The sequence below is a fragment of the Rhinolophus hipposideros genome (assembly GCF_964194185.1).
Source record: "Rhinolophus hipposideros genome assembly, chromosome: 19".
Taxonomy (NCBI): domain Eukaryota; kingdom Metazoa; phylum Chordata; class Mammalia; order Chiroptera; family Rhinolophidae; genus Rhinolophus; species Rhinolophus hipposideros.
In genome coordinates, this window is record NC_138065.1 from 265403 (window position 1) to 283845 (window position 18443).

General features: G+C 42.0%; 2 protein-coding genes across 7 annotated transcripts in view; one reads left to right on the forward strand and one right to left on the reverse strand.

The window, feature by feature from the left end:
- LOC308510680 (histone H1.3-like) overlaps nt 1-18443 on the reverse strand; it is a gene marked incomplete at both ends in the record, with an annotated part of 269863 nt that overhangs the window by 41250 nt on the left and 210170 nt on the right. The window lies entirely within an intron of this gene.
- On the forward strand, nt 1917-17697 carry ZNF184 (zinc finger protein 184). 6 transcript variants are annotated; one of them, XM_081080354.1, is made up of 7 exons: nt 1917-1982; nt 2271-2392; nt 2615-2755; nt 7136-7200; nt 9033-9159; nt 9516-9611; nt 13129-17697. In XM_081080354.1, exons 3-7 carry the CDS (start codon nt 2749-2751, stop codon nt 15084-15086), a joined length of 2253 nt encoding a protein of 750 aa, XP_080936480.1. In that variant the 5' UTR covers nt 1917-1982; nt 2271-2392; nt 2615-2748; the 3' UTR covers nt 15087-17697. The 6 variants fall into 6 exon arrangements, with proteins under 6 accessions (XP_080936480.1, XP_080936481.1, XP_080936476.1 ...); XM_081080355.1 differs by having other exon boundaries at nt 2271-2380; XM_081080350.1 differs by having other exon boundaries at nt 1939-2092; nt 2271-2380.

Genomic DNA, 18443 nt, shown 5'->3' on the forward strand with positions numbered 1-18443 from the left:
CTGAAGTGTGTCTCCGATCAGAGAGCGCAGAACGGGGAAAACGCAGACAGGAAGGTCCCCGCCATTCAGTCCCTAGAGCCCGGCAGGGGCAGTCGCCGACAGCCGCAAGGGGGACGACCCACAGAACCCGTGGCAACCACGCAGAGCTCTGTGGCATTCCTGTCCTCAGCAGGGACCATAGAGTCGCCAGGAACGCCAAAGCAGGTGACTGAGTGCAAAATAAAGCACGCTGCCTCCCCGTCGGGGAATCGAACCCCGGTCTCCCGCGTGACAGGCGGGGATACTCACCACTATACTAACGAGGACGGCGGCTGGGCCCACTGATCCCGTGGGATGTCTCGCTGACTCGAGATTGCGACCCAGGGACCGCCGCCCCCTGTCACAGGGAGGAAAACTCAGGAAGCGCTGTCCTAAAAAGAAGGAGCGACGGAGACCGGGCCATGCTCCTCGCGTAACGTTCCCTCCCCGTCCTGGAGCTCTGGCCCGGCAAGTTCAGCCGCGGGTCTTGCTGAGTCAACCCGGGGGGGGGGGGGGGGGGGGGGGGGAGAAAAAGGACCCCGTAGTCGGCAGGATTCGAACCTGCGCGGGGAGACCCCAATGGATTTCTAGTCCATCGCCTTAACCACTCGGCCACGACTACACGACTGGGAGCCCCTCCTAGTTCCACATAAGGAAGGAGACAAACAGGGAACACAGTGCCTGTCCCACGAAGTAAGAAAGCAGGTTTGCAAAGGAAGACAGACCGGGTGAAACGAAGGTTGGGCTAAAATACTTTTTGCAAATGGAGAAATCAGGTCGCCTAAACAGAGGAAAGAGGAAGAGGGATGAGAAGGGAGAGAGGAGAGGGAGTGAAAAGTGGTTGAGACAAAAGAAAGTCGGTGGCTTATGGGGGACAGTCTGGTCTGAAGGGATAGGTGAGACTAACACCGTGTTAGAAATCAGGACAATTAGCACGCTTGGAAGGTGGTGACTGGGAGGCCCCACTTCCTTTGGCAGGAGTTTCTGGGATTCTGGTACTGATTTTGGTTCTCACATTGGGTGCTAGGTACGTGGGCCTGCTTGCTTTGTGTAACTATATCGAGTTGTTCATTTTCATATGCTTTTTGTGTAATTGTTAAACTTCAGCAAATATTTCTCTTTTAAAAATATCCATCAGTAGGATGTAAACTTTTGCTGTCACTGACAGGTATGTTATACATGAATATTTATGAGGACATACTAAGATATTCATTTATGTATTTTTCAAGTTGAAAACAAACAAACAGGTTATTACCAAAGTCCTAGTCATTGTGCAAAAAGACACATAACTAAGGCAGAGCTATAACTTAAATTTTCTGTGAATTCCATCCTTTTTGTTCAGTTTTGTAAGAAACTGCCAAGGATCCTTTTCTCCGCAGGACACAGTGAGACTGGTCCTGGGCTCATTCACACCTACGTGCTGTTTGATGCAGGTATAAGCGGGGCACTCGTCGGTCAAAGCGTGGTACCACCACCTCCCGGATTCTTACAGCATTTTTTAAAATGTGTATTGCGACCCATCTGAGAATCATGAAAGCAATATAGTGAGTCAGGACCAACATTTTAAAACTGACAAAGGAACAGAACACTGCACAGAGTGTAGGACAGGCAATAAAGGTACGTAATGCATCCTGAAATGTTTGTTTGCTTTTTTAAATTATACATATGTGTAAATGTTGATTTCTTAAGAGCAGTCCGGTCACACAAGTTCGAGTACAGCGGCCCAACGCACACCTACCTCCACCTGAGTCGTTTAGTAACGAAGGACACGCTGGTGCACCGCTCCGCTGCGCGACGAGGTCTCACACGGCGGCCGGGGTCTCTGGGAAATAGAGATCAGCGCGTGAAGCATCCTGGGAGTCGTAGTCCTGCGTGTTCGCGCGCTCTCACGCACCGGCAGACGGAGGCGGGGCTCTCGGCGCGACCGGAAGTGGCCGTTGAAGCCGCTGTAGGCGTGGAAAGAGGTTGGCACTGGGTTAGTCTAGGGGCTCTGGCTCCTTTCCCCAGGTTTGGTGACCGTCGCGGCGCTTCCGGACCGGAATGTGTGGATCATTGTAAAGGAGGGGAAGCCTAGGTATCACCATGGCAACCGCCAGTCCTCCGGTCGCGTGACGTCACCCTTCTCGCTCCGCTGGGAGCGGCCTTTGCGGGAGGGAGCTGGGGAGTCCTGGAAGGGGGAGCCCCTCGCCGCCGTCCGCGCGGGTGGTTCCGCCCTGATCGGTGGACGGCTTTGTTCTTTTGTTCCGGTCTAGGAGGAAGGACGGGAGCTGGGCCCCGCCCCGCTCGGCCACCTTCCAGTTTTTCCGCCCCCGCAACAGGTGTGTGTTCCTGAATCCGAGACCGTGGGGCCGTGAGCCCGCAGGTGTGCACGGAGGTAACGGGCTGGCCTTAGGCGCCTTTGGCCATATTCTGGGAGGCACCGAGGGTTTTCTTAATCCGGGGCTAAACCTGCGTACTCGATCTCCACTGTTTTTGTTCAGCGGGAGTGCCATTTGCCTGTTCAGAGCTCTTCTCTTTTCCTAGGACCTCCTGGCCACTCTGTAGAACTGTAAGGTTTGATTATGACGCATGCTGCTGACCCCATCCTGTGTCTTAGGTCAGCCAAACTCAGCGTGTGTTAAGGTTCGGACTTCCTGGACATCTGAGCCCCAGACCGAGGACCCAGCGTGAGTGACGCTGCTTGGGAAACCCTGGCGATCAGGTTTCAGAGGAACGGGATGAGCTCCTGAGATGGAAGGTAGTGGGGACGACTGGGGGGAGAACGGAATGATGGAGGCAAAAGAATGGTCATAACTTGAAGATCAAATACTTGACAGAGCTGGAAGAGGTGGCAGGAGGAAATTTTCTATTTAAGGATCAAAAAAAGAATCAGAATTACATTATAGGGAGAGACTTGGAGGAAGAGTTAACTCCCGGGCTTCGGGTTTGGGGAGTGAAAAGGAGTAATGATTTATAATGTCTGTGATTTATAATGTCTGTGACTTCTGTTTATTAAATATTGGAATGATAACCTTGCAGTCCGAAAAAAAGTTGGTAATCATTTATTCAATGTAAGAATCAGTATTTTAAATATTGATTGGAGATGGCTGGCTGTTAAGCCTATGCCTGGCCTTAAACTCTTCATTTGGGGTGCAGGTAGCTCCTTTGTTGACTTTCTTTTTTCAGTTCCTTATATTAGGCAGAAGTGCCTTTTCCTTTAACTTTTGCTCTGATCTTAGTTCTTAGTCCCAAATAGCAAGAGATTGCTCTCCCCGCTGCCCCAGGCACACTGCTGTCCTTTAAATATGTGAAATCAGCTGTTAGAACTCCTACTCACAAATTGTTTTCTAAGCAAAATAGCCTCAGTTCCTTTGATGGGTGTTCATGGGATATATGTAGACCTCTTCTGAAAACTCTATTGTGTGACAGCATGCTTCTTACAACACATTGCCTAAAACTAAACACAGATCAGTGGATGTGCTCTGAAAAATACCTGAAAGTATGATGTACTGCTTCTTTCAATTTGGATTATACTTGGGCTCTTTAGCATCAGATTGTATTTGCTTTAAAAAAATTAGCGATATTATGCTGTAAACCTACATCTTTTTTTTTACATAAATTGCAGTGAACTACATTCATGCCATCTTTGTGTAATAGAATTGTTTTTCATCTTTAATGTCAGGACTTCACGTTTATGATTGTTCCTTTTTTTTTAGCCAAGTGTTCGTTTGTCAGAACACCTAAGAATCTTAATTTAGTTATTTACTGTTTTAACTGTCCTTTCCAACTTGATTTCAACTAGTGTATTTCATGAATATTTTGTTTCTTCCTACATGTCATTGAACAGGTCAGGATAAGAGCAGAGCCCTGTGACATGTCACTTTAGACTTCCCTTTGCATTTCATAATCTTTACAATCTTTAAGTATGGCTGTGCAGTCAGGTTTGGTTTAACCTATTATTATACAGTCTTTTTTCTTGCATTTCTTTAATATATTAGAAGTTTTAACATATTATTTATGTAGGTTGAGCTATACCTTCTATTTGTTATCAATTATTTATTTTTTTAAGAGTGCAAAAAATCTGTTTTATTTTTTATAGCTGCCTGTGTATCTACAATGATCTCAAAACACTTTTTAATTAAAAAAATCAACGTTTTCATTATATTACTAGTGAATAATTAGAAATTGTAATAAAACTAATAACTCCATTTACAGTAGCATTCAAAATGTGAAACAGGAACATGTCTAACTAAAATGTTCAAGATCTGTACACAGAAAACATTGCTGAGAACAAACTTTTTTTCCAGCTTTACTGAGATACACTTGACCCATAATATTTTGTAAGTTTAAGTTGTCCAACGGGATGATTTGATACACGTATATGTTGCAAAATGATCCCAACGGGATGATACACGTATATGTTGCAAAATGATCACCACAATTAGGTTAGTTAACACATCTGTCACCTCACATATTTGGTTTTTGTCTGTGTGGTGAGAACATTTAAAATTGACTCTCACAGCAACTTTTAAGTATATAATAGAGTGTTGTTAACTAATGTCATCATGCTATACATTAGATCCCCAGAACTAATTTCTAACTGGGAGTTCGTACCCTTTGACCAACATCTCCCCATTTTCCCTACTACCCTAGCCCCTGGAAATCATCATTCTGCTCTGTTTCTATGCATTCAGCTTTTTAGATTACACATATAAGTGAGATCTTGCAATATACGTCTTCCTGTCTTATTTTCCTTCACATAATTTCCCTTCAAGGTCCATCAGTGTCGCAAATGGCAGGATTTCCTTCTATTTTATGGCTGAAATGTTCCCTTTTTATGTGTGTGTATGTATATGTGTGTACATATGTGTATATATACACACATATACATACTGTTGGTGGGAATGTTAATTGGTATACCCACTATGGAAAACAATACGTAGTTTTCTCAAGAAATTAAACATAGAACTAGCATGTGATCCAGCAGTCCTGCTTCTGGGTATATATCCAAAGGAAATGAAATCACTATCTCAGAAAGACATATGCAGCCCTGTGTTCATTGCAGCATTATTTACAATAGCCAAGACATGGAAGCAACCTAAGTGTCCATCAGTGGATGAATAAAGACAACGTGCTGTATACGTATATATAGTTCCATGTGGCTGCACGAGTGTACAATCCCACCAGTAGTGCACAATGGTTCCCTTTTCTCCACAGCCTCACCAACACTTATCTATCTTTTCGATGAGCACCTTTTCATGTACCTGTTGGCCATCTGTATGCCTTCTTTGGAAAATTTCTACTTGGATCCTCTGTGTGTTTTAAAATCGGATTCTTTGTTTCTATGCTCTTGAGGTGTATGTGTTCCTTACATATTTTGGGTATTAACCCTTTATCAGATATACATATAATTTATAGATATTTCCTCCCATACTTTACCTTTTCATTTTGTTGATGGTTTGTTTTGCTGTGCTGAAGCTTTTCAGTTTGATGTACTCCCACTTGTTGGTTTTTGTTTTTGTTGCTATGCTTTCTGTGTCATATTGAAAAAAATCATTGCTAAGACCAATGTCAAGGAGCTTTTGCCCTATTTTCTTTAGTTTGACCTTGTTTAAGTCTTTAATTCATTTCAAATTAATTTTCATGTTGGTGTAAAATACGGGTTCTTTTACAGATTTTTTTTTGTTATTGTATAGAAACACCTACTTTTTATACGTTGACTTTGTATTTTGCAACTTTACTGAATTTGTTGATTAGTTCTAACAGTTTTTGTTGTTGTTTTACTGGTGGAGTCTTTAGTATATTCTATACTTCTGTTATACTTCTTTTTTGATTTGGATGCCTTTTATTTATTGTTCTTGCCTAATTGCTCTGGCTGGGATTTGTAGTGCTGTGCTGAATAGATGGTGAGAGTGGGCACCCTCCTCGCTTCTGATCTAAAAGGAAAAGCTTTGAATCTTTCGTCATTGAGTATATTAGCTGTGGGCTTGTCACATATGGTGTTTATTATGTTGAGGTACATTCCTCCTATACCAGTTTGTTGAGAATTTTTATAATGAAAGGATGTTGGACTTTGTCACATGCTTTTTCTGCATCTATCAAGATGATCATATGAACTTTATCTTTTATTTTGTTAATGTGGCATATCACATTTATTGATTTGGATATATTGAACCATCCTTGCATCCCAGGGATAAATCCTACTTGATAATGGTGTATTATTCATTTAATGTTCTGTTGAATTCAGCTTGCTCACATTTTGTTGAGAATTTTTCCATCTATGCTCACCAGAGATATTGGCCTGTAGTTTTTTTCTTCCTTGTAGTGTTCTTATCTGGCTTGGTATCACGGTAATGCTGGCTTCATAAAATGAGTTTGGGAGTGTTCCCTCTTCGGTTTTTTGGAAGAGCTTGAGAAGAAAAGGTAGTAGCTCTTCTTACAATGTTTTGTAGAATTCACCAGTGAAACCATTTGGTCCTGACCTTGTCTTTGTTGGAGGTGTTTGATTACTGATTCAATTTCCTTACTCCTACTGGTCTGTTTAGATTTTGTTTCTTCATGATTCAGTCTAGTAGGTTTTATGTTTATGACTTCATCCATTTCTCCTAGCTTATCAAATTTGTTGATGTATGACTGTCCAATTATAATCCATTATATTTCTCTATATTCTTGCCAGCAGTTATATTACCATGTCTATTTAATTGTAGACATTCTGTTAGGTAGTATAAGTAGTATACATTATTGTGATATTTAATTTGCGTTTAATAGCAAAGTTTCAAAAGGACTATGAAGACTTTTGGAAAGTAGTCTGATTATTCATATTTTATGTGTAGCAGAGGAGGCAGCAGAAATATTTTGCCTACTTAGTGGGAGCACAGATTGAGTTGTATGATCCATATGACTGTCAGTATCTAGAGAGAAAACTAGGAATCCTAAAGTAATGCTTTACCTTCTGAGTCTACCAATGAAAGTATCAGAGCCCTAGTCACAGTTATGCTGATCTTTTTTGGATTCTGAGAATTTTTTAAAACGGCACAGTTTCTGTTACTTTCAAATGGAAAAATAGATGGATTTTATGGATTGCTGGGAGCAGCTAAATTGGACAGGACTCATTATGGTTTTTTCTTTTCCACCCTAGATCAGTCCTCTCCAGCATCTGTGCTTCCCCAAGGAAGCACTCTACTCCCATCAGCCAGTTTTCAGGTAAGTTGGGATTTTCTGAAATGCCATGTCAGTCCTTAGAGTAGGATTGTATATTCTTTTGCTATGGTTGGGGTATGTTTATCCCAAAACCAATGTTGGCAGTTCACTCTGGGCTCCCATCTGCCTGGCAACTTTCCTTCCTCATTCTGCCTCCCCAGCCTAATTCATGCGCTCACCACTTACCTCTTGCTTATCTTGCCATGCTTCAGTGATGAGAGTACAAAACTTGATCCTTTTCTTGAATAGACCGAATTATTGCTAAAAAACAGCACAGGAAAATATTTTAAAAGGTGAAATGAGTGCCCTGGAAAATAAAGAATGAAAACCATGTGGTCTGGAGGTCCACATTCATGGAGGATGTGGAATTTGCCTACCTCTGAAAAGATGGGTGACATTTGGATATTTGAATAAGTAAGGTGAGAGAGCTGGGGTGGATTCCAGGTATGGAAAAGATTATGAGCAAAGGTTCTGAAGTAAGAATTAGCAGGTGTCACATAAGATTCAGAACAATTTGGAAAATGGTAAACAAATGGTTGAATAAGATCAGAACATGAAAGGTCTTGAATATCTAGATGAGAAGTTGAAGGCTTTATTCTGTAGGCCATTGGTGAACCGTTAATGGTTTTTGAGAAAGAAATTGATATGATACTACTTTATGAAAAACCAATAACTGATTGAAAACGTAGACAAAAATGTAACAGTCATTCCGGTCAACCCAAGCCCTCCTTTAATCAGGCCCCTTCTTTTTGGACTTTTCCCCCTACTTCCATCCTGTCCCACAACTTAATCATGTGGTCGCAGTTCTTCCCACTTTCAGCTCAAATCCTTCTGGAATCACTATTTTTTATTGAAGGATATTGTGACAATAAACTGTACGGATTTAAAGTGTATAGCTTGGTAAGTTTTGACATGTATATACACGCACGAAATTATCACCACAACCAAGATAATGAACATATCCACAGCCAGAGAACATGCTTTGTGTGAGTTGAGCCTTTTGAATTTATTCAGACTTATTCTTTTGCCCCAAATATGGTCTATCTGGATAAACGATCAGTGAACGTTGAAAAGATTGTATATTTTGCTGTTGTCAAGTGGAATGTTCTGTGAACGTGTTAGATTTCTACTGCTGCTGTAATTAATGACCACAAGCTCAGTGGCTTAAATCAACACATTTGTTATCTTAGTGTTTTAGAAATCAAAACAGGTTGGCAGGGCTGTCTTCTTCTGAAGGCTCTAGGGCCCAGTCTGTTCCCTTGCCTTTTCCAGCTTCGAGAGGCTGCCTGCGTTCTCGGGTTTGTGTCCACGTCCTCCATCTTCAAAGTCATCAGTGTGGCATCTTCACGCCTCCCTCTCTGTCTGACTCTGATTTGTCTTCTCTCTTCACATCTGCTCTGACTCTGCTCCAACTTTCTTGCCTCCCTGTTACAAAGACTGAGTACATTGAGCCCACCCACAGAACCCAGCATAATTTCCCCATCTCAGCCCTTCACCTGGTCACATCTGTACAGTCTCCTACCATGTTAGGTAACGGCTGCACGGGTGTCAGGGATTAGGATGTGGGCGTCTTGGGCTGGGACAGTGTTCTGTACACCACAGATGTCTGTCTGGCCAAGTTTGCAGATAGTGCTGTTCAAGTGCTCTATGTATTTACTGATTTTCTGTCTACTTGTTTTATCAATTATTGTGACGGGGATATTGAAATTTGGGGCCATTGTTATGCAAATTTGCCTACTTTCCTTGTACTTTTCTCAGCACTGTCAGTATTGCTCACTTCAGCCCTTTCCTAGGTAAAGCTTTATGGCTAAGCAGAAATGTGTTTGGTTTTTCAGGAGTCAGTGACCTTCAAGGATGTGATAGTGGACTTTACCCAGGAAGAATGGAGACAGCTGGATCCTGTACAGAGAGATTTATTCAGGGATGTGGCACTGGAAAATTATACACACCTGGTCTCTATAGGTGAGGTGACTTCTCTGACTTAATACCTGGGGTGGAGCGGAGGGGGAGAGTTCGCTCCTTCCTAGGCGAGTTTTGCCTCTAAGTTAAGGAAGAAACCAGAGATTCCTGAATTTTGAAAGGCTTGGAGATTTCTTGCCTCGTAAGTAGGCGGACAGACTAATAATTTTTCTGAACCCAAATCAGTTCCCAAATTATACAGTGTCTGGGAGTTATGTCATGGAAGCCGCTATGCTATTTGTTCCCATCGAGTTGGTCCTACACATCCTGTCCTCTAGACAGTGGTGACACTGAATTCTGATACGGTACTTCTCCCTTACTGCAGACGGTTACCTTTTTTTTCCCTCTCCCATGAGCAGGACTCCAGGTTTCCAAACCGGATGTAATCTCCCACCTAGAGCAAGGGACAGAGCCGTGGACTGTGGAGCCAGGCATTCCAGTAGGTGGCTCTGCAGGTAAGTGATAATCCCCACTGATGAGTGTCATTAACTCTAACCACCAGCTGATGGGAGGGTTTTCTGTCTGATATGTAGGTGTTCCTGCTTCCTGTGAAGAACTGGGCGGCCATCTGGACCCCCTGTGCTTTGTCAGAACATTAACTACCTCGATGCTTATTTTGGCAAACCTTGCAGAGAAGTTATCCTTCTGCTGTTTGTAAAGGTGGCATCCTGATCTGGACTGTGGATTCCATCTTTTCCCACCTCCTTAGGGATCCTGAACTTATAATTAGCACCTCACTTTTCAGCCCTTACAGGCTTTGTCACTAGTACCTCCAAACAGAAACAGAGAACGTGAAATCTAGGTACTTTTACTCAGCTCTGTTTATCCAGTTGGCTCCCATCCAGTCTGCCTCCTCGCTTTCCCGACCAAGCTCTCCACGAGCTCTGTGCCTTTCCTAAGCTCATTGTGTAGCTTTGGATCCTGTCATTTGGTCAGACTAGAAATTATAAATTACTTTCTTGTAAACCATTGATTCCCAAACTGCACAGAGAGACTTTTCAAAGAGCAGGCCCTGGAAAAATATGCAAACGTAGTCACTCTGGGGAAGGGATAAAACTCCAGAATGACAGGTGGGAGTGGGGTGTTTTTCTGTGGGGAGAAAAAAAGGGTGCCGTGTTCAAATTTGGGAAGTCCTGGATTAGCTAAAATTTTAGCAAGTTTCTTAGTGGAGGACCACTCAGAGGGTTTTTGTTGTTGTTGTTGTTGTTTTAAACGTGTAGTAGAGCATTATGAATTTCCAATAGGGCCACACAGAATCTAATATTTCTCCCCCAACCATGAGTCCATTTTTTTTTTTTTTTTTTTTTACTACTGCACCTTTAAAGTCTTTCTCTTAGAATATGGTTTCATGAGCCTGTCAAGGTGAACTCACTGGGGCTGGCTGGGGGAGAAGAGGGAAGTTTGTTCCAGAAAACTGTCTGAGGGATCATAAGGATTTCGAAAAATGAGAAAGGAAGGATTAAATCACTTGTTCAAACATATGTTTTTTCTAGGTATAAAGAAAAAACAAAGCATGTAAAATGGAATCTCTTTGTTGACACCAAAAAGGGAATTTTCAAGTCATTTCTTGTACAGTCTATCTATTCAAATTAACATACAGTCATTTCAGTCTGTCTAAAAGTTTTTTCTTTAAGGAAAAAAGAATATGGTTTCATGGAACATAATTCAGAAAATTAATATTTTTTAATAAGAGATTTATTTATGATTACAGTTTATTAATCCTTGGAAAAAACAAGTCGTCAAGTTTTATTACAAATTAAAAATGAAGTTTTAAAAAAATCCCAACTTGAGCAGGTAGAAAGTAATTTTAAAGTATTTAAATACATATTCAAAAATTCTAGGTTTTTTTTTTAAAAAACACTTTAGTCAATACCAAAAAGAGACTTATTTAGGTAAAACTAACAAAACACACATATTGCATAGATAATATACAGTTTCAGTGACCCAGTCAGTGGGCAGAAGACAGTCACTTGAAGTATTTGGTTCCATTCTTGTTTACGTTTTGTTGCTGGAATATGACCTGATGATGACACTCTTGGCTCGGTTCTGCCCTCGGTCCTGCCCTTGTCAGCATTTGGAGCACACTTACTCTTAGCTCGTGAGTTGGCTGCTTTTGTCTCTGTAAACGTGACTTACAGTTCCGTAAGCCTCTGTACAGGTAATTGAAGTTGTGACGGTACCTCCACTGAGGTGGCCACAGGCCCTAGGACCTGTGTACATCATTTCCCTCTCCTCTTTCTTGCCATCTTCTCTAGGCTTTCCTGTGGCTTGGCCATGGAGAATTGTGACCGCATGCTGTTCTACTGGCCCATGCTGTTTTGTAGCCTGGTTGGCAGCACGCTCAGTTATCTCTCCATGCAGAGGGGTGTTGGAAAACTGGTCGATGTCCATAGACTCTGCATGTAGTAAAGTGGGAATTGCAGTTCCCTCTGGTGCTGTTCCGTCTGGCCTTCTGGAACTTTCTCCAGTCCTTCATTCTTTGCCCACCCCTGATATTCTGATAACTTTGTACTTATTGGATGGAAGACACGGCAGTATGGATGACATAGGTCACAGTCTGTTGCACGTTTATTGTCTAACTGGAATCCTAGCCAGGGCTGGAGATCAGCTGCTTCCACGGCCTTTTCTCCTTTAACAGCACCACATGCCCTGGTCTCCAGTCCTTCGCTGTGAAGTGCTTCTACGAAGTAATCTTTGTGGCCGTCTGCTATACAAATATATATTTCTTGGTACTGCTCCTGTTAATGGAAACATATCCACTTCTTATATTGAACAATTGGCTGTTTCCTAAAACCTGTGTTGCTTTCATCACCTTCTCCCTGCTGGAGAAGTACTGATGTCACGAGGCTGCCTGTGCTTACGTAGGCTTCACCATTCCCCATGCTGCCAGGTGGGGCAGGATGGTGGCAGCTCTGGGTCTGTGCCTCACTGCTCATGCTTGTTGTGATAGGGCTGGCAGTGCAGGGCACAGGGTTCTTTGAGGTCTGTTGTACCCTCCTGTCATCAGTGCAACAAAGAAATGCTGTTTTAATGCAGCCTATTTTCTTTACTGAACCTCCCAGCATTGACTACCCTGCTTCATTCAGTTGTCATCTTTCTTGTCTTGGGAAAAGATGGACTATCCCAGAGTAGAAAGTAGAGTAAGGTAACACTGCTTCTGATATACTACTTTTCTTTTTGTTTATTCTATTCTTTTGTTCATTTGCTGATGAACTGCATTTTTTCATCAGTATATTTTATTCATCCCATTACCCTCATGTCCATCTCTTCTTTTCTCACATATCTTTGTATGGCTTCAGCTATTCTTTTCCTTCCTTTTTTGAGCTGATATTTCCTATGCTGTATTTGAATATCTTGGTTATTCTGCTACTTTTGGCATCTTCCACCCCCACAAACTCCACTGTAATCTCCATTTCTCTTCCCAATTCTCAGAGTACCTAGAACTTGTTGTTTTCCTACCCTTAAATTATTTCCTTTACTGTTTATAACATTCCCATTTTTAGCACTGATTTGAATATTCCTTTAGTGTTCAGGATAAAAACCATGCAACCTTGTCCAGGTCTTTTCTGTTTGTTCTGTTTTCAATTGAAAGTTCTTGGATTTTTGTTTTATTGTTCATTGGGGAGGAATCTCAGTTTAGATTGTCTCCTCTAGATTCAGTCCATCCATGTCCCCTCTTAGCCATCTCTGTGTCACCTTTATAAATTAACTATCACCTTAAATGGAGTTCCCTGACTGGTTCTTAGAGATTACCTATGAAATTGAATGACATGCTCTCTTGATATTTTTATCTTTTATTTATTTATCGTTCTCCTTAGGTACTTCCAAATTTCTCCACAGATAATAGGGCTATCTTTTAACTTCTCAGAATCTCCTGAGTGCTTTATGTTTAGTTTCATTAGGTCATTCCCACAACAGCAGTTTTTTCCCCTACTCTATTCAGAGAACACTGGCATTTTCTTTTTCTTTCAGACTGGGAGACAAGCCAAGAAAATAGAATATCAGTCCCAGAGTTGGACCTTTCTGAAGAAGAGCCAGCTCCAGAGGCAGTAGTGGAGAAACACAAAAGCCCCGATCATCGGAGTTCTGACTTCTCAGAAACATGGGTGTCGAAAGGCAGTTTAGAAAGGCAGCCAGCAAACGAACAGACACTGACTGGGGAGATAAAAATAACCGCAAAGATGGTGCCCACTTTGGAGGGAGACCATGTAAATTATGACTTTGAAGAAAGCATCAATATTAATTCAGACCTTGTACCACAAGAAATATCTCCAGAAGAGACTTCTGCTAAAACAGTCATCAAACAGAATTTAAACGCAGTTAAAAAAGAGAAATCTTGTAAGTGCAACGAATGTGGGAAAGCTTTTAGTTATTGCTCAGCGCTTATTCGCCATCAGAGAACACATACTGGAGAAAAACCCTACAAATGTAATGAGTGTGAGAAAGCCTTCAGCCGGAGCGAAAACCTTATTAACCATCAAAGAATTCACACTGGAGATAAACCATATAAATGTGATCAGTGTGGAAAAGGCTTCATTGAGGGTCCATCTCTTACTCAACATCAGAGAATTCACACTGGAGAAAAACCATATAAATGTGACGAATGTGGGAAAGCCTTTAGTCAGAGGACCCACCTTGTTCAGCATCAGAGAATTCATACTGGTGAGAAACCATATACTTGTAATGAATGTGGAAAAGCCTTTAGCCAGAGAGGCCACTTTATGGAACATCAGAAAATTCATACAGGAGAAAAACCTTTTAAATGTGATGAATGTGATAAAACATTCACCAGGAGCACTCACCTTACTCAACATCAAAAAATTCATACTGGAGAGAAAACCTATAAATGCAATGAATGTGGGAAGGCCTTCAATGGGCCTTCCACATTCATCCGCCATCATATGATTCATACTGGTGAAAAACCGTATGAATGCAGTGAATGTGGGAAAGCCTTCAGTCAGCACTCAAACCTCACTCAGCATCAGAAAACGCACACTGGGGAGAAACCTTACGATTGTGCTGAATGTGGAAAATCCTTTAGTTATTGGTCATCCCTTGCTCAACATCTGAAAATTCATACTGGAGAAAAACCATACAAATGCAATGAATGTGGGAAGGCCTTCAGTTACTGCTCATCCCTGACTCAGCATCGGAGAATTCACACCAGAGAAAAGCCCTTTGAATGCAGTGAATGTGGGAAGGCTTTTAGTTACCTCTCAAACCTTAATCAACATCAGAAGACTCACACCCAAGAGAAAGCTTATGAATGTAAGGAATGTGGGAAAGCTTTTATTCGGAGTTCATCGCTTGCTAAACACGAAAGAATTCATACCGGCGAGAAACCGTATCAATGTCATGAATGTGGGAAAACGTTTAGTTATGGCTCATCCCTTATTCAGCACAGGAAAATACATACTGGAGAAAGACCCTACAAGTGTAGTGAGTGTGGAAGAGCCTTCAATCAGAACATACACCTTACACAGCATAAGAGAATTCACACAGGAGCAAAGCCTTATGAGTGTGCCGAGTGTGGCAAAACCTTTCGACATTGTTCATCTCTTGCTCAACATCAAAAAACTCACACAGAGGAAAAACCTTACCAGTGTAATAAATGTGAAAAGGCTTTTAGCCAGAGCTCCCATCTGACTCAGCATCAGAGAATTCACACTGGAGAGAAGCCGTATAAGTGCAATGAATGTGACAAAGCCTTCAGCCGGAGCACTCACCTGACGGAACATCAGAACACTCACACTGGGGAGAAGCCGTACAACTGTAATGAATGCAGGAAGGCTTTCAGCCAGAGCACGTACCTCATTCAGCACCAGAGAGTGCACTCGGGAGAGAAGCCCTTCGGATGTGACGATTGTGGGAAAGCCTTCCGATACCGTTCTGCTCTCAGCAAACACGAGAGGCTGCACCCTGGCATCTGACGGTTCTAGGAGCATCCTAAGCATTGGGGGCGCAGGTCCTTGAGTCTGCCCTCTGTTAGGCACTGAAGGATCCCAGCAGCTCGAGGCCTATGTAAACCATTTTAACTGTGCTGTCACCTATGGAGTAGAAAGTGTGTTGGCCTGAAGTAACCAGTTTTGTTGTTAAGCAACTTTGTCACATTGGGAAATTCAACTGCTTCAAGCCTTACTTTCCTTGGAAATGGATTTGGAGTAGATGATTTCAAAGGGCATTTGGAGTTTTATGCTGTTTTGTTTATTCACAGTATATTCATGACTAGAGTTACTACGCATCAGATTTTGCTGTGTTGCTTCTAGAGTGTATATTTATGCATGTTTTGCTAATAGAAAGCATTTGTGCTTCAGTAACTAAACTGGAGATCCTTTATGCTCCCGTTCTAATGCATTTAAGTTGTTTAAGTAACTGGTTCCTAATAAAAGGAATTATAAAATACCCTCACATTAAGAGTTCAGTAATATAATGGCTTAACTCATTACAAGTATCATACTTTTCTATGACTTTCTTTTCTAGTATGTCTTAACGTTGTAGTTGATTACAACTACAGAGATTCTCTTCTACAGTTTAAACAAGTGTTATTTAACCCCATTTGCATAGTGGAATTACTTTGGGCACTTTCTAAAGTCTACTACCAAGTCCCACCCCCAGAGACTGTAATTTAATTGGCGTAAGGGGTGGGACTCAAGTGTCAGCATATATTTTTTAACTCCTCATCGTGTTTCATGTATAAAATAAGGGGTAACCACAGGCTTAACTGTTAATTTTGTTAGGGATGATAGTAGCATATGTAAGAAAAATTGTCCATGGAGTTTGGAAATGTATGATGAAATATCTAGGGATGAAATTATGTGGTGTCTCAGTTTCCTTTAAAATAGCTCAGCAAAAGAATAAGACGAAGAAAAAGGGGACTAATAAAGAAAATGTGGCAAAATTTTAATTATTGAGTCCTGGCAATGGGCATATGGGAGTTCATTATACTATTCTCTAATTTTTTGTATGTTTTAAATTTGTCATAATTTTTAATAAGTGAACATTGTTTTTATCAACTTATTTCCTAGAGAACAAGTTTAAAATAGATTTGACTTGTTTTATGATCTTAGAGATAAAAACTAAAAAACAGTTATAAAAGTGTAAAAAAAAGTTCCAGAAAGAAATTAAAAGTTTATTCTGATATGATTTGCAGAGAAAGTTTATTCTGATATGATTTGCAGAGAACATAGCCTTCTGCACAAACTGGAAACAGGCTCTGAGAATGGCACAGGGTTTTTAAAATGCAAATTGCAAGGGATGGACTGCTAGGGAAACAAAGGCATAAATTTATATAATTTATTTTTTGATTGCAGGGAGCAACTGGACCCTCAGTTCAGCTGGCTCAGTGGTCAGCAAGTAGGGTCATGAGATAAGAACAAAGAGTAAGGTATGAGTAAGCGTTTATTGATGTCCAGCTCTCAGTTCAGTCTGCAGAACAGAGTTTGGGTCACACAGTTTTAGTACAGAGTGTTGCTTATCAATCTACAGAGAAAACAAGGTCAGGCCTTTTAAACAGCCACAGTTTAAGTCACCAAAAATCCAAGTGTGAGGCGACAGATTCTGATATTTAAGTTCTTACACATCCCTAGAAAGTATAGACTGGGGGTCTTGGATGCCCACCAGCCCTTTCCTTAAATTTGATCCTCTCACTGCCCCTCCTTTTGATCTCTTCCCTTTCCTTTCACAGCCAGATTTTTTTTTCACAGCCAGATTTTAAAAGCCATGTGTTAGGAGAGAAAAGGCAAAAGGTGGGAGGATAGCTACAGCTTTGATACAAGGTAAAAGTTAAATTATCACCAGTTGCTGCCTCCATCTCCCAAAACTACATAAAAAGTCAACAGCTAGGAATTGGGCCAGAGGGCTTCCTCAGCAACACGATTTCAGACACCAAGGACTCCTTACCATCTGCAGTCCTTTTTCTGTCTTTAATTGTTAAAAATATTTTTCCCCATTTTCTTCTGCCTCCCACCCCCCCCACCCCCGGGTTTAAGCCATTGTTTCTCAGTCTAGTTGTGTAGGACACAGCTCCCTGGCACATGCTGATAGGAGCTTTGCGCTCCCCCCGGCTGAGGCAGTCCCCAGTTATCGGTCGGCTGCTCACCGGCAGCTCTCGCTCATGGCAGCACACCGCAGCCCACAGCAGCACAGAACAGCTCACGACAACCTCCAGCTGCTCACAGCAGCCCAGTTCCAGGGAGAGCTGTTGTTCACAATCTTAACTGTAGAGGGTGCAGCTCACTGGCCCCTGTGGGAATCAAACTGGTGGCCTTTGGCATTAGGAGCATGGCACTCCAACTGCCTGAGCCACCGGGCTGGCCCCTAATTGTTAAAAATATTAAGCCAACACTTTCTGATTAGTTCGCTAGAAAAACTTAAATCATACTAGGAAAGACAAAATCAATAGCAGAATTTCAACACAAACCTTGGCATGAAAATTGAGGAATACTGAGCCAGTGTTGCCAAGAATGCACACTTTTCATTAAAACCAAGTATTAAATTGAATTTAGTCTGATCTCCAAATTGTGTATCAAAAAGCATTAAAACAATGTTAAAACGGAACATAGTCACGGTTTTGTACCACTAAAACTCAATTGCAGAAGAAACCAGCAGATCTGAAGCAACTGGCACAGCTCCCCTGCTGCACACTACTGACACCTTTGCTCACTTTGCGCCAGCCCATTTGCATTCACATCCCCTCTCCAGAGGTAAATTGAGAACCAGAATCCATAGCTACAAATTTCGCAAACGACTGTTTTAAAAAGAGAAGAAACAGCAGGTCCAGTGAGTTTGGCCTGGGACTCACGTGCTCCTGGCCCTTTGGCCCATTTTGCCTGGGTGCCTGATACTTCCCCCCCCACACCCACAGTGGGAAAAGTGGGGTTTGGGGGCAGCCACATGGGGGAAATGGTGCACACAGTCATTGCCCTCCTCCCTCTCCACCTGCAAGGCCCACAGAGTGTCTGCGAGTGGCCCTGAGTGAAGAGGGCAGCACTTAGATGTTCGTAAGTGTGGGCTGTCACAGTGACGTGGGCTGTATTGGAAGACCCTTTCTCCTTATAGCTGACCCACCTTCCCCACTGGAAATCCCAACTCAGTATTAGGAAAGCATTACTGTCCTTAAGGAATGGATATATTCCCCTCCAAGTACACTGTACACAATGACCATCTCACTCCTTTTGCAGAACCCTGTTTGCATCTCCAAATGAACAACCGATGGCATGCCCTAATCTGTCCAGATCTTGACTTTCCAGGCCTTCTTCTTTCTCTAATGCTGATATGTATGTTTTCAC